The 17559-nt window shown below is 41.8% G+C and overlaps 1 protein-coding gene and 1 long non-coding RNA gene across 4 annotated transcripts in view; both read left to right on the top strand.

Moving 5' to 3' along the window:
• LOC118374100 (YLP motif-containing protein 1-like) overlaps nt 1-14589 on the top strand; it is a 64360-nt gene extending 49771 nt beyond the window's left edge. The window contains exons 21-24 of the mRNA XM_052523342.1: nt 4028-4079; nt 5634-5761; nt 6382-6572; nt 14220-14589. Coding sequence (XP_052379302.1) covers nt 4028-4079; nt 5634-5761; nt 6382-6528 — 327 coding nt within the window. The 3' untranslated portion in view covers nt 6529-6572; nt 14220-14589. The remainder of the gene's footprint in view (nt 1-4027; nt 4080-5633; nt 5762-6381; nt 6573-14219) is intronic.
• LOC127931492 (uncharacterized) lies at nt 1610-4018 on the top strand. 3 transcript variants are annotated; one of them, XR_008141466.1, is made up of 4 exons: nt 1610-2733; nt 2771-2844; nt 2882-2992; nt 3030-4018. It is a non-coding gene; the product is annotated as an uncharacterized LOC127931492 (long non-coding RNA). The 3 variants fall into 3 exon arrangements; XR_008141464.1 differs by having other exon boundaries at nt 2771-2992; XR_008141465.1 differs by having other exon boundaries at nt 1610-2844.
• Nucleotides 14590-17559: the final 2970 nt, after the last annotated feature.

The following is a 17559-nucleotide window of genomic DNA, read 5'->3' as shown; positions in this document are numbered from 1 at the left end:
TCAGTGTTCTTCCTGAATTGAAGAATTGGAATTGTCAGTGTTCTACCTGAATTGAAGAATTGGAATTGTCAGTGTTCTACCTGAATTGAAGAATTGGAATTGTCAGTGTTCTTCCTGAATTGAAGAATTGGAATTGTCAGTGTTCTACCTGAATTCAAGAATTGGAATTGTCAGTGTTCTACCTGAATTGAAGAATTGGAATTGTCAGTGTTCTTCCTGAATTGAAGAATTGGAATTGTCAGTGTTCTTCCTGAATTTAAGAATTGGAATTGTCAGTGTTCTACCTGAATTGAAGAATTGGAATTGTCAGTGTTCTACCTGAATTGGCTGGAATTGAAATAGTATTTACCGCAACCCTGCTGAAAGGTCTCAATTAACGGTCTACTTTCAGGAACAAGGTAACCTTGTATCCAGACTATCTCCTCCATTAGCTGTCTACTGTTTTGAACGAGCCTCTGATACCGCTTCATAAATGCTACTTTATTAATGATGCAAATATTTTTAGAAATTCAAAATCAGTTATTTTCCCAGCCCATTTAGTGCTGAAAAAATGACCATGGCACGCCGAAAGGTTCTCTGACGGACAACAATCCCCGAGTCTCTAACCTCGTCCACCAGTCGTCTCCCTCTGTCTGTATGCCATAGCAGTTAGCCAAGGGGCGAGGTTACCTTGTTCCTAACAACAAAAAGCTCATGTGTCTCAGTTGGTAGAGCATGGTGCTTCCAACGCCAGGGTTGTGGGTTCGATTCCCACAGGGGACCAGTATGAAAATGTATGTACTCACTACTGCAGTGTCTCTGGATGAGAGAGTCTGCTAAATGACTCACTACTGTATTACCTCTGGATAAGAGAGTCTGTTAAATGACTTACTACTGTAGTGGCTCTGGATAAGAGAGTCTGTTAAATGACTTACTACTGTAGTGGCTCTGGGTAAGGGAGTCTGCTAAATGACTCACTATAGTGGCTCTGGACAAGAGTCTGCTAAAATGACTAAATTGTAAATGTAAAATATATGGAGTCGTATCTGAGGCTCTATTCCAAAGTGTTTTTGCAAGTGCCATGTTGAAGGAGAAAAAAGTAGCACATAAAAAGGCCAGTCACTTTTTTTTTGTTTAGTTTAGTTTATTTTATTTTTACAGGGGCAGTGCACATTAATCAACGTTTCAGTAAAAGTGCCGGTTTTAGCCAGCCGGCTAATTTTCAACCGCAGTCCCTGGGCAGGTTATTTTAGCTTTCAAACTTTTTTTAAATGACTACCTAGATACAAGACGACCTAGATACAGGACGACCTAGATACAGGACGACCTAGGTACAGGACGACCTAGGTACAGGACGACCTAGGTACAGGACGACCTAGGTACAGGACGACCTAGGTACAGGACGGCCTAGGTACAGGACGACCTAGGTACAGGACGACCTAGGTACAGGACGGCCTAGGTACAGGACGGCCTAGGTACAGGACGACCTAGGTACAGGACGACCTAGGTACAGGACGACCTAGGTACAGGACGACCTAGGTACAGGACGAGCTAGGTACAGGACGAGCTAGGTACAGGACGACCTAGGTACAGGGACAGGACCTAGGTACAGGGACGACCTAGGTACAGGACGACGACCGACCTAGATACATGGACGACCGACGTGATTTAACGACCTAAGAACTAAATATAAAAACCGTAAACTAATCACAACGGCACTGGTTCCACTGCGCTCACTATTAGCTTTGGTTGTGACAAATGTAAACTTGTAAACGATTAATGTATTTATTTAGTACATTTAGCTGCTTCATTATTATTGTGGGCTCAAGATTCCTGTTATTAAGGAAATGGCTACATCCACTACAGCTTCCTGTTATTAAGGAAATGGATATATCCACTACAGCTTCCTGTTATTAAGGAAATGGCTATATCCACTACAGCTTCCTGTTATTAAGGAAATGGCTATATCCACTACAGCTTCCTGTTATTAAGAAAATGGCTATATCCACTACATCTTCCTGTTTTTAAGGAAATGGCTATATCCACTACAGATTCCTGTTATTAAGGAAATGGCTATATCCACTACAGCTTCCTGTTATTAAGGAAATGGCTATATCCACTACAGATTCCTGTTTTTAAGGAAATGGCTATATCCACGACAGCTTCCTGTTATTAAGGAATTGGCTATATCCACCACAGCTTCCTGTTATTAAGGAAATGGCTATATCCACCACAGCTTCCTGTTTTTAAGGAAATGGCTATATCCACTACAGCTCCCTGTTATTAAGAAAATGGATATATCCACTACAGCTTCCTGTTATTAAGCAAATGGCTATATCCACTACATCTTCCTGTTTTTAAGGAAATGGCTATATCCACGACAGCTTCCTGTTATTAAGGAATTGGCTATATCCACCACAGCTTCCTGTTATTAAGGAAATGGCTATATCCACCACAGCTTCCTGTTTTTAAGGAAAAGGCTATATCCACTACAGCTCCCTGTTATTAAGAAAATGGATATATCCACTACAGCTTCCTGTTATTAAGGAAATGGCTATATCCACTACAGCTTCCTGTTATTAAGGAAATGGCTATATCCATTACAGCTTCCTGTTATTAAAGAAATGCCTATATCCATTACAGCTTCCTGTTATTAAAGAAATGGCTATATCCATTACAGCTTCCTGTTATTAAAGAAATGGCTATATCCATTACAGCTTCCTGTTATTAAAGAAATGGCTATATCCATTACAGGTTCCTGTTATTAAAGAAATGGCTATATCCATTACAGCTTCCTGTTATTAAAGAAATGGCTATATCCATTACAGCTTCCTGTTATTAAAGAAATGGCTATATCCATTACAGGTTCCTGTTATTAAAGAAATGGCTATATCCATTACAGCTTCCTGTTATTAAAGAAATGGCTATATCCATTACAGGTTCCTGTTATTAAAGAAATGGCTATATCCATTACAGCTTCCTGTTATTAAAGAAATGGCTATATCCATTACAGGTTCCTGTTATTAAAGAAATGGCTATATCCATTACAGCTTCCTGTTATTAAAGAAATGGCTATATCCATTACAGCTTCCTGTTATTAAAGAAATGGCTATATCCATTACAGCTTCCTGTTATTAAAGAAATGGCTATATCCATTACAGGTTCCTGTGTTGGAAGCATATGGTTTGAGAGGTATAACAACTATCCTGATTTCAAGTTTTGACCCAGAATACTTGTATTTCACGTTCTTCATTTATTTACCAAATACTGCAGAATCAAAGACGATTTAATGTCCAACTTGTGCACATCAGTGTTGTGTTGGGGGGGTTTAACTCATGGTTTAACTTCTTCTTCAGTAACTAGGCTGTATAATCTGTTTTGACTTGGTGTTGAACCACGATTAACACAAAGAGAGTGTTGATCAAATCTAGTTGTGCACTTGTAGTAGGCTAGCTTGTCTATCAACTAGCTGTTTTCTGAAGTGTCTCAAAATGCTTTGATCATGGCTAACACCAAAGGCAAATCTTCTCAATACGAGGTGTCATAATGACATCTGACATGTTGGCATGCCAACGTCTTAAAAGAATGTCGTGGCATTCTTACGATTCTCCTGATTTGTACTGATATTGTTTGATTAACGTAACTATTTCAACGCCTTCTCTCCGTCACCGAAACCATCTCTCTCTCTCTCCTCTCTCTCTCTCTCTCTCCGTCTCTCTCTCTCTCTCTCTCTCCGTCTCTCTCTCTCTCTGTCTCTCTCTCTGTCTCTCTCTGTCTCTCTCTGTCTCTCTCTGTCTCTCTCTCTCTCCTCTCTCTGTCTCTCTCTGTCTCTCTCTGTCTCTCTCTCTGTCTCTCTCTCTCTCTCTCTGTCTCTCTCTCTGTCTCTCTCCTCTCTCTGTCTCTCTCTCTGTCTCTCTCTCTCTCTGTCTCTCTCTCTGTCTCTCTCTCTCTCTCTCATATTCATCCATTCATATCCTCCTCCTGACCCCTAGCTCCTTGCCGCTCAGAGGCCGCCTAACCCTTGCGGTCTCTTCTCTGTATAATTTAGGGTTACATTCCACAAAGCAAATGGGAGATGGACACTTCTGATGCCAAACTCGGTAGGTATTCCCTTTGTTTTCTGATCTTACTAATGTACATGATATTTACTAACAACTATGTGGTGAATGGAATGATTTCAAAAACGTCTTTGATTCCATTTACAGCGCCTTCGGGAAAGTATTCAGACCCCTTGACCTTTTCCACATTTTGTTACGTTACAGCCTTATTCTAAAATGGATGAAATAAAACAATTTCCTCAGCAATCTACACACACTACCCCATGGTGACGTCACAATACCCCACGGTGACATCACAATACCCCACGGTGACATCACAATACCCCATAGTGACATCACAATACCCCACAGTGACATCACAATACCCCATAGTGACATCACAATACCCCATAGTGACATCACAATACCCCATAGTGACATCACAATACCCCATAGTGACATCACAATACCCCATAGTGACATCACAATACCCCATAGTGACATCACAATACCCCATAATGACATCACAATACCCCATAATGACAAAGCAAAAACATGTTTTTATACATTACATACGTGAATACTTTCCCGAAGGCGCTGTACATGATGTTCACTAACAACTACAGCTTCCAGTAGATGTTCCCTTTTCTCCACAATGTTATCCTGTTAACCAGTCGTTTTCAAACTTCTCCGGGACTCCCAGACTTTGACAATTTTGTTGTTGCCCTAAACTAGCTCACTTGATTTAATCAAAGTTACTTATAAAGCCCTTCTTACATCAGCTGATGTCACAAAGTGCTGTACAGAAACCCAGCCTAAAACCCCAAACAGCAAACAATGCAGGTGTAGAAGCACGGTGGCTTGGGAAAACTCCCTAGAAAGGCCAAAACCTAGGAAGAAACCTAGAGAGGAACCAGGCTATGAGGGGTGGCCAGTCCTCTTCTGGCTGTGCCGGGTGGAGATTATAACAGAACATGGCCAAGATGTTCAAATGTTCATAGTTGACCAGCAGGGTCAAATAATAAGAGATCATTGAAGAAGTCAATGTCTTGATAACTAGTTGACAAGTTGAATCAGGTGTGTCAGCTCTGGAATGGATCAAAGACATGTAACGGTTGGGGGTCCCCAAGGAGAGACACTCGGCCCTCCATGGAATGAGTTTGACATCTGTGGTCTGAACTGTTTCCAGCCTCCTCCTTATTATAGACATATGTGCATAAATGCTGAATACAAATGATCTGATCAGAACACACACAGATCAAAAATAGTACATTTTCAAATAAATAACATCCCCACTTATATTTACAAAAATATGTTCTATAAAGGGGACACATTAGTGCTTGCTTTTTATACCACACACAGTTTGCTTCAAAATCAAAATGAGAGGAGACAACTCTTTGACTGAGAGGGGATCCTTGGTAATACATCTGGAAAACATGGAACGTTTCTTACAAGCATTACAAATATTCATAGATGCAGGAAGATAATGGCGTTATACAGAATCTGAGCAGTGTCGGGCATCGTCGCGGTGATCATGACGTCCGTGAAGTAGCAAGCATTTTTTTATTTTTTTTGCTGAGTCGTGAGGTGACGTGGCGAGCGCTCTTCTCCTTACAGACAAGCTGGACGGCTTGGTGATGGGGGGGAAGAGGAAGAGGGAGGGAGACGACGTGGCAGGCATGGATGACTTTCTTCAGCTGCCAGACGACTACGCCACGCGCCACTCTGAACCCGGCAAGAAGAGGGTAAAGTGGTATACACTATTATATCCCGTCGTACCCGTTTCCTGTTTAACAAAACCTCCACATCCTGTCGAATCTTATTCATGCATTTTTGTTGTTGTTGTTGTTAATCTTTATTTGTCCATGCAAGTCTATTCTTATTTACAATGACTGGCCATGTAATATGGTTTGTCCATGCAAGTCTATTCTTATTTACAATGACTGGCCATGTAATATGGTTTGTCCATGCAAGTCTATTCTTATTTACAATGACTGGCCATGTAATATGGTTTGCGGACGGTAACATTTTATCGTTTGTGACAAGTCAATCTCTGTATTTTAAGGCAGATAATTTCATCACAAAAAACAGGATTATCTATTGGCGAGAATGTGGTTTGATGTAAATACTGTTTCGCAAAATTACTGGAATAGTTCAATTGCAATCATGGCCCATTTCCTGCTCGTGACCCATTTCCTGCTCGTGACCCATTTCCTGCTCATGACCCATTTCCTGCTCATGACCCATTTCCTGTTCATGACCCATTTCCTGTTCATGACCCATTTCCTGTTCGTGACTCATTTCCTGCTCATGACCCATTTCCTGTTCGTGACCCCGCTGGATGTTTTTCCTTCCTGTCGTCTAGGTTCGCTGGGCTGACCTCGAAGAGCAGAAGGACGCAGAGCGCAAGCGTGATATCGGCTTCGTGGTGGGTCAAACAGACTGGGAGAAAATCACCGACCAGAGCGGACAGATAGCTCAGAGAGCTCTCAACCGCACTAAGTATTTCTAAAAACAGAAGATCACTGCCCTAACCCCCTGCTTCCTGGTTTATAGGTATGTACATTAGTCTGTTAATAATCTAATTTAATGGAGTATTGCCATGTTTCTTTGTGTTTTTGGAGTGGCATTTGTGTGATGGTTTGTCTTTGTTTATTACAGTTAGGAGAGAGGGCTAGTAGTTATACCGGTCGTTATTTGGAGGTTACGAAACATATGTTTTATATCCTGGTTAGTTCCCCAATAGGCGGACCCCAAGTTTATATATATATATATATATATATGTGTATATGTATATGTGTATATATATATGTGTATATGTATATATATATATGTATATATATATATATATAAAAGTTTTAGAACACCTACTCATTCAAGGGTTTTTCTTTATTTGTACTATTTTCTACATTGTAGAATAACAGTGAAGACGTCAACTATTAAATAACACATATGGAATCATGTAGTAACCAAAGAAAAGTGTTAAACAAATGAAAATATATTTGAGATTCTTCAAAGTATCCGCTCTTTGTCTTGATGACAGCTTTGCCCATCATATCTCTCATACATACACACTACATGGCCAAAAGTATGTGGACACCACTTCAAATTAGTCTATACGGCTATATCAGCCACACCCGTTGCTAAAAAAGTGTACAAAATCGAGCCCGCCGCCATGCAATCTCCATAGACAAACATTGGCCGTAGACTGGACCATACTGAAGAGCTCGGTGACTTTCAACGTGGCACCGTCATAGGATGCCAACTTTCCAACAAGCCAGTTCGTCAAATTTTCTGCTCTGTTATTGTAAAGTGGGAGGCCACAACAAGGTCACCGAACGGAACCGCCGAGTGCTGAAGCGCGTAAGAATCGTCTGTCCTCAGTTGCAACACTCACTACCAAGTTCCAAACTGCCCCTGGAAGCAACATCAGCATCAGAACTGTTCATCGGGAGCTTCATGAAATGGGTTTCCGTGGCCGAGCAGCCTCACACAAACCTAAGATCACCATGTGCAATGCTAAGCGTCGACTGGAGTGGTGTAAAGCTCGCCGTTATTGGACTCTGGATCAGTGGAAACACGCTCTCTGGAGTGATGACTCACACTCCACCATCGAGCAGTCTGACGGACGAATCTGGGTTTGGCGGATGCCAGGAGAACCTTACCTGCCCCAAATGCATAGTGCCAACTGTATGGTTTGGTGGAGAAGGAATAATGGTCTGGGGCTGTTTTTCATTGGTTTGGGCTGGACCCCTTAATTCCAGTAAAGGGAAATCTTAACGCTACAGCATTTCAGGCTCCCGAGTTGCTCAGCGGTCAAAGACACTGCATCTCAGTGTTAGATACATCACTACAGATCCTGGTTCAGCGGTCAAAGACACTGCATCTCAGTGCTCGAGGCGTCACTACAGATCCTGGTTCAGCGGTCAAAGACACTGCATCTCAGTGTTAGATACATCACTACAGACACTGATTCAGCGGTCTAAGGCACTGCATCTCAGTGTTAGAGGCGTCACTACAGATCCTGGTTCAGCGGTCAAAGACACTGCATCTCAGTGCTCGAGGAGTCACTACAGATCCTGATTCAGCGGTCTGAGACACTGCATCTCAGTGCTCAAGGCGTCACTACAGACACTGATTCAGCGGTCTAAGGCACTGCATCTCAGTGTTAGAGGCGTCACTACAGATCCTGGTTCAGCGGTCTAAGACACTGCATCTCAGTGCTCAAGGATACGTCACTACAGATCCTGATTCAGCGGTCTGAGACACTGCATCTCAGTGTTAGAGGCGTCACTACAGATCCTGGTTCAGCGGTCTGAGACACTGCATCTCAGTGTTAGATACATCACTACAGATCCTGGTTCAGCGGTCTGAGACACTGCATCTCAGTGTTAGATACATCACTACAGATCCTGGTTCAGCGGTCAAAGACACTGCATCTCAGTGCTCGAGGCGTCACTACAGACACTGATTCAGCGGTCTAAGACACTGCATCTCAGTGTTAGAGGCGTCACTACAGATCCTGGTTCAGCGGTCTGAGACACTGCATCTCAGTGTTAGAGGCGTCACTACAGACCCGGGTTCCTTTCCAAGCTATCACAACCGGCCGTGATTGGGAGTCCCATAGGGCGGTGCACAATTGGCCAAGCGTCGTCCAGTTTAGGGTTTGGCCAGGGGGTAGGCCGTCATTGTAAATAAGAATTTGTTCTTAACTAACTTGCCTAGTTAAATAAAGGTTCAAGAAAAATACACTGGCAGCGAGGTCCGTACAGAAATGGTTTGTTGAGATCGGTGTGGAAGAACTTGACTGGCCTGCACAGAGCCCTGACCTCAACCCCATCGAACATCTTTGGAACACCGACTGCAAAGCCAGGTCTAATCGCCCAACATCATTGCCTGACCCCACTAATGCTCTCGTGGCTGAATGGAACAAGTCCCCGCAGCAATGTTCCAACATCTAGTTGAAAGCCTTTCCCAGAAGAGTGGAGGCTGTGATAGCAGCAAAGGAGGTGACCAAATCAATATTAATGCCCTTGATTTTGGAATGAGATTTTAGACTAGCGGGTGTCCACATACTTTTGTCCATGTAGTGCATGTGTGTTTTTTGGGGGGACATAAGACTGTAAAATAACCAGAAAATCAGCTCAAATCATTTTTACATTGAGAATCTGTTTCCATGCATAAGTAAAGGCAAACAGGGTCTTCAGAATGTATTCATACCTCTTGATTTATTCCACATTGTCATTACAGCCTGAATTCAAAATGGATTACAAAAAAAATCTCACCTATCAACACACAATACCCCATAATGACAAAGTGAAAACAAAACGTGCAAATATATTAAATAAAATGCTGAAAATATCTAATACAAGCAAGTAAGTACCCAATACATGTTAGAATTACCTTTCACTGCGTTTACAGCTGTGAGTCTTTCTGGGTAAGTCTCTGAGAGCTTTCCACACCTGGATTGTACAATATTTTCACTTTTATTCTTTTAAAAATTCTTCAAGCTTTGTCAAGTTGATGGTTAATCATTGTCAGACAGCCATGTTCAAGTCTTGCCATAGATTTCCAAGCCTATTTTAAGTCAAAACTGTAACTAGGCCACTCAGTTCAATGTCGTCTTGGTAAGCAACTCCAGTGTATATTTGTCCTTGTGCTTATTGTCCTGCTGAAAGGTGCATTTGTATCCCAGTGTCAAATCGAATTGTATTTTTCCACCTGCGCCGAATACAAGGTGTAGACTTTACTGTGAAATGCTTAGAAACCCTTCCCAACAATGCAGAGTTTAAAAATAATCAATAATCAATCAATCATACAGTTTAAATAGTAACACGAGGAATAAAAATAAAGTACACAAGAATGAAGCTACAAGATCAATGTTTAGACATACGATATGAGGTAGATATGTACATGAAGGTAAAGTGACTAGGCATCAGGATAGATAATAATAAGGTATTAGAGGTAGATATGTACATGAAGGTAAAGTGACTAGGCATCAGGATAGATAATAATAAGGTAATAATAAGGTATTTGAGGTAGATATGTACATGAAGGTAAAGTGACTAGGCATCAGGATAGATAATAATAAGGTAATAATAAGGTATCAGGATAGATAATAATAAGGTATTTGAGGTAGATATGTACATGAAGGTAAAGTGACTAGGCATCAGGATAGATAATAATAAGGTAATAATAAGGTATCAGGATAGATAATAATAAGGTATTTGAGGTAGATATGTACATGAAGGTAAAGTGACTAGGCATCAGGATAGATAATAATAAGGTAGTTGAGGTAGATATGTACATGAAGGCAGGGTAAAGAGACTAGGCATCAGGATAGATAATAATAATAAGAGTAAAATAAAGAACAGATTAGCAGCAGCAAAGGGTGTGTGTGCATGTAGTAAATTTGTGTGGGAGTGTCAATGTAGTGTGTGTATATACACATGTCGTCTAGTGTGTGTGTGTGTGTGTGTGTGTGTGTGTGTGTGTGTGTGTGTGTGTGTGTGTGTGTGTGTGTGTGTACACACACACACTAAACTATACAAATACACACTCACTAGACTATATATACACACTGTGTGTGTGTGTGTGTATATTTTATATTATATGTCTAGTGAGTGTGTGTGGAGTCAGTGCAAGATGGTCAGTGCAGCCATTTAATTGACTGTTCAGCAGTCTATTTTGCAATCTTATGGCTTGGGGGTAGAAGCAGTCTCTGAGCCTGTTGGTCCGAGCGCAGATGCTCCAGTACCGTCTGCCGGACGGTAGCAGAGTGAACAGTCTACGACTGGGGTGGCTGGAGTCTATGGACATTTCTCAGGCCTTCCTCTGACACCGCCTGGTATAGAGGTCCTGGATGGCAGGGATGTACTGGCACCCTCTGTGGTGCTTTGCGGTCGAGGGCGATGCATTTTGCCATGCCAAGCGGTGACGCAGCCAGTCGAAATGTTCTCGATGGTGCAGCTGTAGAACCTTTTCAGGATCCGAGAGCCTCCTGAGCGGGAAGGGGGACTGCTATGCTGTGTGGACCATAGTGATGTGGACGCCAAGGAACATGAAGTTCTCAACCCCGTCCACAACAGGCACGTGGAGGGGGGTGGGGCTCTCCCCTTTTTCTCCCGTAGGCCTCCTTGGTCTTACTGAGGTTGAGGGAGAGGTTTTTGTCCTGGCACCACACGGCTAAGTGTCTGACCTCTTTCTTGTAGGCTGTGTCTTTGCTGTCAGTGATCAGGCCTACCACCATTGTGTCGTCAGCAAACTTGATGATGGTGTTGGAGTCATGGGTGGCCACGCAGTCGTGGATGAACAGGGAGTACAGGAGGGGAACTAAGCACACACCCCTGAGGGGCCCCGATGTTGAGGGTCAGCGTGGCAGATGTGTTGTTATAGCCTCATCACCTTGGGCCAGCCTGTCAGGAAGTCCAGGATCCAGTTGGAGAGGGAGAGGTTCAGTCCCAGTGTCCCAGGCTTGGTAATGAGCTTGGAGGGGACTATGATGTTGAATGCTGAGCTGTAGGCTATGAACAGCATTCTCACATAGTTCATTCCCCTCTTGTCCAGGTGGGAGAGGCCTGTGTGAATTGCAATTGAGATTGTGTCATCTGTGGATCTGTTGGGGGGGGTGGGGGGGGTGTTATGCAAATTGGAGTGGCTCTAGGGTGTCTGGGATGATTGTGTTGTGTGTCATGACCAGCCTTTCAACGCACTTCATAATTAAAGATGTAAGTGCTACGGGGCGGTAGTCATTTAGGCAGGTTACCTTGGAGCTCTTGGGAACAGGGACAATGGTGGTCAGTTTGAAACATGTTGGGATTACAGACTGGGACAAGGAGCGATTGAAAATGTCCGTCAAGACACTTGCCAGCTGGTTTGAGCATGCTTTGAGAGCATGGCAGATGTGTTGTTGCCGAGCCTCACCACCTTGGGCCGGCCCGTCAGGAAGTCCAGGATCCAGTTGTAGAGGGAAGGGGTTCAGTGGAGTGCCCTGGTATTCGGTCTGTCCCGGCAGCCTTGTTATTGTTTACACACCGGCTACGGAGAGCGAGATCAGAGTCATTCAGAAGAACATGGGCTTTCACTCAAGGCACAATGTTATATTCCTCAAAGCAAGCATAAAAGGCTTTTAGCTCGTTTTGGTAGTTCTACATCGCTGGGCATCTCACGGCTGGGTTTCCCTTTGTAATCGGTTATTGTCTACAAGCCCTGCCACATACGACGAGCATCTGAGCCAGTGTAATAGGATTCCTCCTTCCTTCTATATAGTTTTTTTTGCATGTTTGATATCTAGTCAAGGGATTGTAGTGCGCTTGTTGCTTGCGTACATGTCTGTGTCCTGTTCCTTGTAAGCGATAGCTCTAGCATGGATATTGTCTGTTGGAAAGCATACTGAACCAGGTTTTCCTTTAGGATTTTTTTGCCTGTGTTTAGCTTTACTCCCTAGTCCTTGCTGATGACAAGCATACCCATAACATGATGCTGCCACAATCATCCTTGAAAATATGAGGAGTGGTACTCAGTGATGTGTTGTGTTGGATTTGCCCCAAACATAACACTTTGTCTTCAGGACATTAAGAAAAAAGGTTGCAGTTTTGCTTTAGTGCTTTATTGCAAACAGGATGGATGTTTTGGAGTATTTTTATTCAGTACAGGTTTCTTCTTTTCACTTAGTTTAGTATTGTGGATTAACTATAAAATGTTGTTGATCTGTCCTCAGTTTTGTCCTGTCACAGCCATTAAATATTTTGAGGGGGATAATTCGGGATTTTGCCAAGGAGGCCCTTTATCTACTTGTGGGTACCATTTGTAGGTCTCTGTGTCCAGTATGAAGGAAATTAGAGGTAGTTTTGTGAGCCAATGCTAACTAGCGTTAGTCCAGATTTCCAGTCATTCTGCTGACGCTAGTTAGCATTGGCTCACAAAACGACCTCTAATTTCCTTCATACTGGACACAGAGACCTACAAACGGTACCCACGAGTTCATCTGGAAGCTAGAAAAGGGCGTCATTGCAAAACCCCAGAAATATCCTTTTTAAAGTTACCATTGGCCTCATGGTGAAATCCCTGAGTGGTTTCCTTCCTCTCCGGCAACTGAGTTAGGAAGTACGCCTGTAATTTTGTAGTGACTGGGTATATTGATAAAGCACCTATACTATGCTCAAAGGGATATTCAATGTCTGATTTTATTTTTTACCCATCTACCAATAGGTGCCCTTCTTTTTCTTTTTTTTAACCTTTATTTAACCAGGCAAGTCAGTTAAGAACAAATTCTTATTTTCAATGACAGCCTAGGAACAGTGGGTTAACTGCCTGTTCAGGGGCAGAACGACAGATTTGTACCTTGTCAGCTCGGGGGTTTGAACTTGCAACCTTCCGGTTACTAGTCCAACTCTCTAACCACTAGGCCACCCTGCGAGGCATTGGAAAACCCACCTGGTCTTTGTGGTTGAATGTTTGAAATTCACTGCTCGACTGAGGGGAACTTACATGTGTTTGTGTGGGGTACAGAGATGAGGTAGTCATTCAACAAAGCCTGTTAAACACTATTATTGCACACAGTGTGAGTCCATGCAACTTATTATGTGACTTGTTAAGCAGTTTACTCCTGAACTTATTTAGGGCTTGCCATAACAAAGGGGGTTCAATACTTACTGACTCAATACATTTCAGCTTTTCATATTTAAGTCATTAGTTATAAAAAAAAATCTACAAACATAATTCCACTTTGACATTATGGGGTAATGTGTGAAGACCAGTGACACAACGACTGTTTTTATGTGGATAAGGTCAAGGTGTGTGAATACTTTCTGAAGGCTCTGTATGTGATCGTATCCCAATGTAATCAAGGTTTAAAATAATTCTGTTTTTCCTCATACTAAAGCTGTTGACCATCCGCTCAAAGATAAAAACCAGCCCATGGCTAAATGTAATTCGGGGTGGGGTGGGTAAACCCGGTTCTATGTGAAAGCACCAATGTAACTACTCTGTTGGGTGAACAGAAAAGCACTGTTTTAATTCGTTGACGAGATGTCTATTATCTTTGTCAAAGGAAGACATATCATGTTCTTGTAAGATCATTTAACTGAAATGTTCATTGGATGGAAATGATAGATTTCCCCCCTTTTTTCATATTTTCTATATATCTTTATATATATATATCTTTGTCGCACATTTTTCAATCAGTTTTCTTCCTTCCTCTAGGTCTGCAGACTGTGAATATGCTTAACCCGTTTCTCGAAAAACAAAGTCATGAAGACTACACATTCTACCTGTTGACTTTTAGGAGATCCATAGTTGTTTATTCCATTATTAGAATACAGAAAAGATTTATCTTGCGTTTAAAAAAAAAAAAAAACTTTAAAAAATTATAATAATTCTTGATCTTCAATTTGAGTATTTTTTGTTTAGTTGTTTTTCCCTTCCTCTTTTCGATGGTAAAATTATTGCACCAGTTTATCTTGAGCTTTCGCTTCTCATTTTATACTGTAATGTCTTCCTGTATGTTAGCACTGTTGCTTATTTTATTAAATAAACTGAGGAAACAATAAAAGTTTCACACACACAAAACAACCAGGAGAGTCTCATGTGTGTGGTCATGTGGGCTACGCCATGGAGAGTCTTCTGTGATGTCTGTGTTCATGGCGACCACACAACAACCTCAAAAGATACAAAACCAATTTTTTTGTTGTGTTTTTTTTTTTTTTTTTTTTTTGAAATATATTTCAAAGTTTCAAATCATTTCAATATTTCAAACAACCTTCATTGCAAATGTGTTTGTGTCTGTGAGGTCCTACTGCGTTTACAAGAGGTATATAAGCCAACGTTTGAGTGGTACAACAGTAGCCGGAAGGTTCTTGGTTCAAGCCCTGAGCCAGGCGATGAAGTGGGAGCTGAACTGACAACCGTAGGGCTGCTGGCCTCTTCGCCACTGGCTGCCATTGTGCCCTTGAGCAAGGCACTTGGCTCTCAAACCGCTACAGGGAGGCTGCATTGTGGCTGACCCTTTGCCTCAATGTATGTGTGTGTCTGGGGGGGGGGGTTGGGTAAGATTAAATTAAATTAGTTTTCAGTGCTCAAATCAAACCACACACACACAGTATCACTTTCTAATATTTAATTATATTTAAACTTTCACGTTGCATTCTCGTAAACTCCTAAACTTTTGAAGTTAAGGAAACGTTTGCATTCACTGTTTCTTCCAACAAATCCAATACTGAATTGACAGCATATATATATTGAATTGACAGTATATATATGTTGTGCTGTTTTAATGATGACACAGTGACACAGCCTCCTTTTACGTGTAAAACAAACAAAATATCAAGATTATAGTAAAGGTCAATTCACTACACTATCAACTTGCTAACTGAAGCAAATGCCATGTTCCTTAGGGTTTTGTTCTCTGTACAAAGATGCCCTATAGGTATGGCATGCAAGCCAAAACAACTGAGCCAACAATGGTCGCCTGTCTTTTTCACAGTACGATCTCATTAGCAGTATGGCAAACTTTACCAGCCCATATTTGCCTCAATTTGTATTATTGTTTTTTCCGTAACATGACTTTTCCCCTCCTTTTGATAATTTGACTGAAATAAATGCTGACTACACCGCTATAATCCAGATCGACAAATTCAGAAACACACCATCTGGATTATGCTGCAGTCTAAGTGAATATAATCAATTATGACAATCTGAGAGAATATATATAGAATATAATATATATATAATATATATAGAATATATAATATAATATATATATAATATATATAGAATATAATATATATAGAATATAATATATATATATAGAATATAATATATATAGAATATAATATATATAGAATATAATATATATAGAATATAATATATATAGAATATTATATATATATAGAATATTATATATATATAGAATATTATATATATATAGAATATTATATATATATATAATATATATATATTATATATATATAGAATATAATATATATATATATATATATATATATTATATATATATATATATAATATATATAGAATATAGAATATATCCTCTAGTGTAGTTGTGAATGGGCATTCTGTAAATAAACCATATGGTTCTGGCAGGAGCGGACCAGGCATTTCTAATCTACCAGATCATTATTTTCTTTGAGGCCCTTATTATTATTGTTATTATTATTTGCCTAATAATGATCATTCTGTGCAAAACATCCAATTTAGAAAGTTCCACTGAGTCAGTACTGTAGGCAGCTCTAGAGTCAGTACTGTAGACTAGTCAGTACTGTAGGCAGCTCTAGAGTCAGTACTGTAGACTAGTCAGTACTGCAGGCAGCTCTAGAGTCAGTACTGCAGGCAGCTCTAGAGTCAGTCCTGCAGGCAGCTCTAGTCAGTACTGCAGGCAGCTCTAGTCAGTACTGTAGGCAGCTCTAGTCAGTCCTGCAGGCAGCTCTAGTCAGTACTGCAGGCAGCTCTAGAGTCAGTACTGTAGACTAGTCAGTACTGCAGGCAGCTCTAGTCAGTACTGCAGGCAGCTCTAGAGTCAGTCCTGCAGGCAGCTCTAGTCAGTACTGCAGGCAGCTCTAGTCAGTACTGTAGGCAGCTCTAGTCAGTACTGTAGGCAGCTCTAGTCAGTCCTGTAGGCAGCTCTAGTCAGTACTGCAGGCAGCTCTAGAGTCATTACTGTAGACTACTCAGTACTGCAGGAAGCTCTAGTCAGCACTGTAGGCAGCTCTAGTCAGCACAGTAGGCAGCTCTAGAGTCAGTACTGTAGGCAGGTCTAGTCAGTACTGTAGGCAGCTCTAGTCAGTCCTGCAGGCAGCTCTAGTCAGTACTGCAGGCAGCTCTAGAGTCAGTACTGTATGCAGCTCTAGTCAGTACTGTAGGCAGCTCTAGTCAGTACTGTAGGCAGCTCTAGTCAGTCCTGCAGGCAGCTCTAGTCAGTACTACAGGCAGCTCTAGTCAGTACTGTAGGCAGCTCTAGTCAGTACTGTAGGCAGCTCTAGTCAGTACTGTAGGCAGCTCTAGAGTCAGTACTGTATGCAGCTATAGAGTCAGTCCTGCAGGCAGCTCTAGTCAGTACTGCAGGCAGCTCTAGTCAGTACTGTAGGCAGCTCTAGAGTCAGTACTGTAGGCAGGTCTAGTCAGTACTGTAGGCAGCTCTAGAGTCAGTCCTGCAGGCAGCTCTAGTCAGTACTGCAGGCAGCTCTAGTCAGTACTGTAGGCAGCTCTAGAGTCAGTACTGTAGGCAGCTCTAGTCAGTACTGCAGGCAGCTCTAGTCAGTACTGTAGGCAGCTCTAGAGTCAGTACTGTATGCAGCTCTAGTCAGTACTGTAGGCAGCTCTAGAGTCAGTACTGCAGGCAGCTCAATTTAGTATTATTTGATTATTTACGATGACGGCCTATACCGGCCAAACGCGGACGACACTGGGCCAATTGTGCTCCGCCCTATGGGACAATCATGGCCGGTTGTGATACAGCTTGGATTCGAACCAGGGTGTCTGTAGTGACGCCTCTAGCAGTGCCTTAGACCGCTGCACCACTCGGGAGCCC

Source organism: Oncorhynchus keta, chromosome 8 (genome assembly GCF_023373465.1).
Source record: "Oncorhynchus keta strain PuntledgeMale-10-30-2019 chromosome 8, Oket_V2, whole genome shotgun sequence".
In the NCBI taxonomy this organism is placed as follows: Eukaryota; Metazoa; Chordata; class Actinopteri; order Salmoniformes; family Salmonidae; genus Oncorhynchus; species Oncorhynchus keta.
The sequence above is the reverse complement of the archived record's forward strand: the minus strand, read 5'-3'. Positions and strand labels throughout refer to the sequence as shown.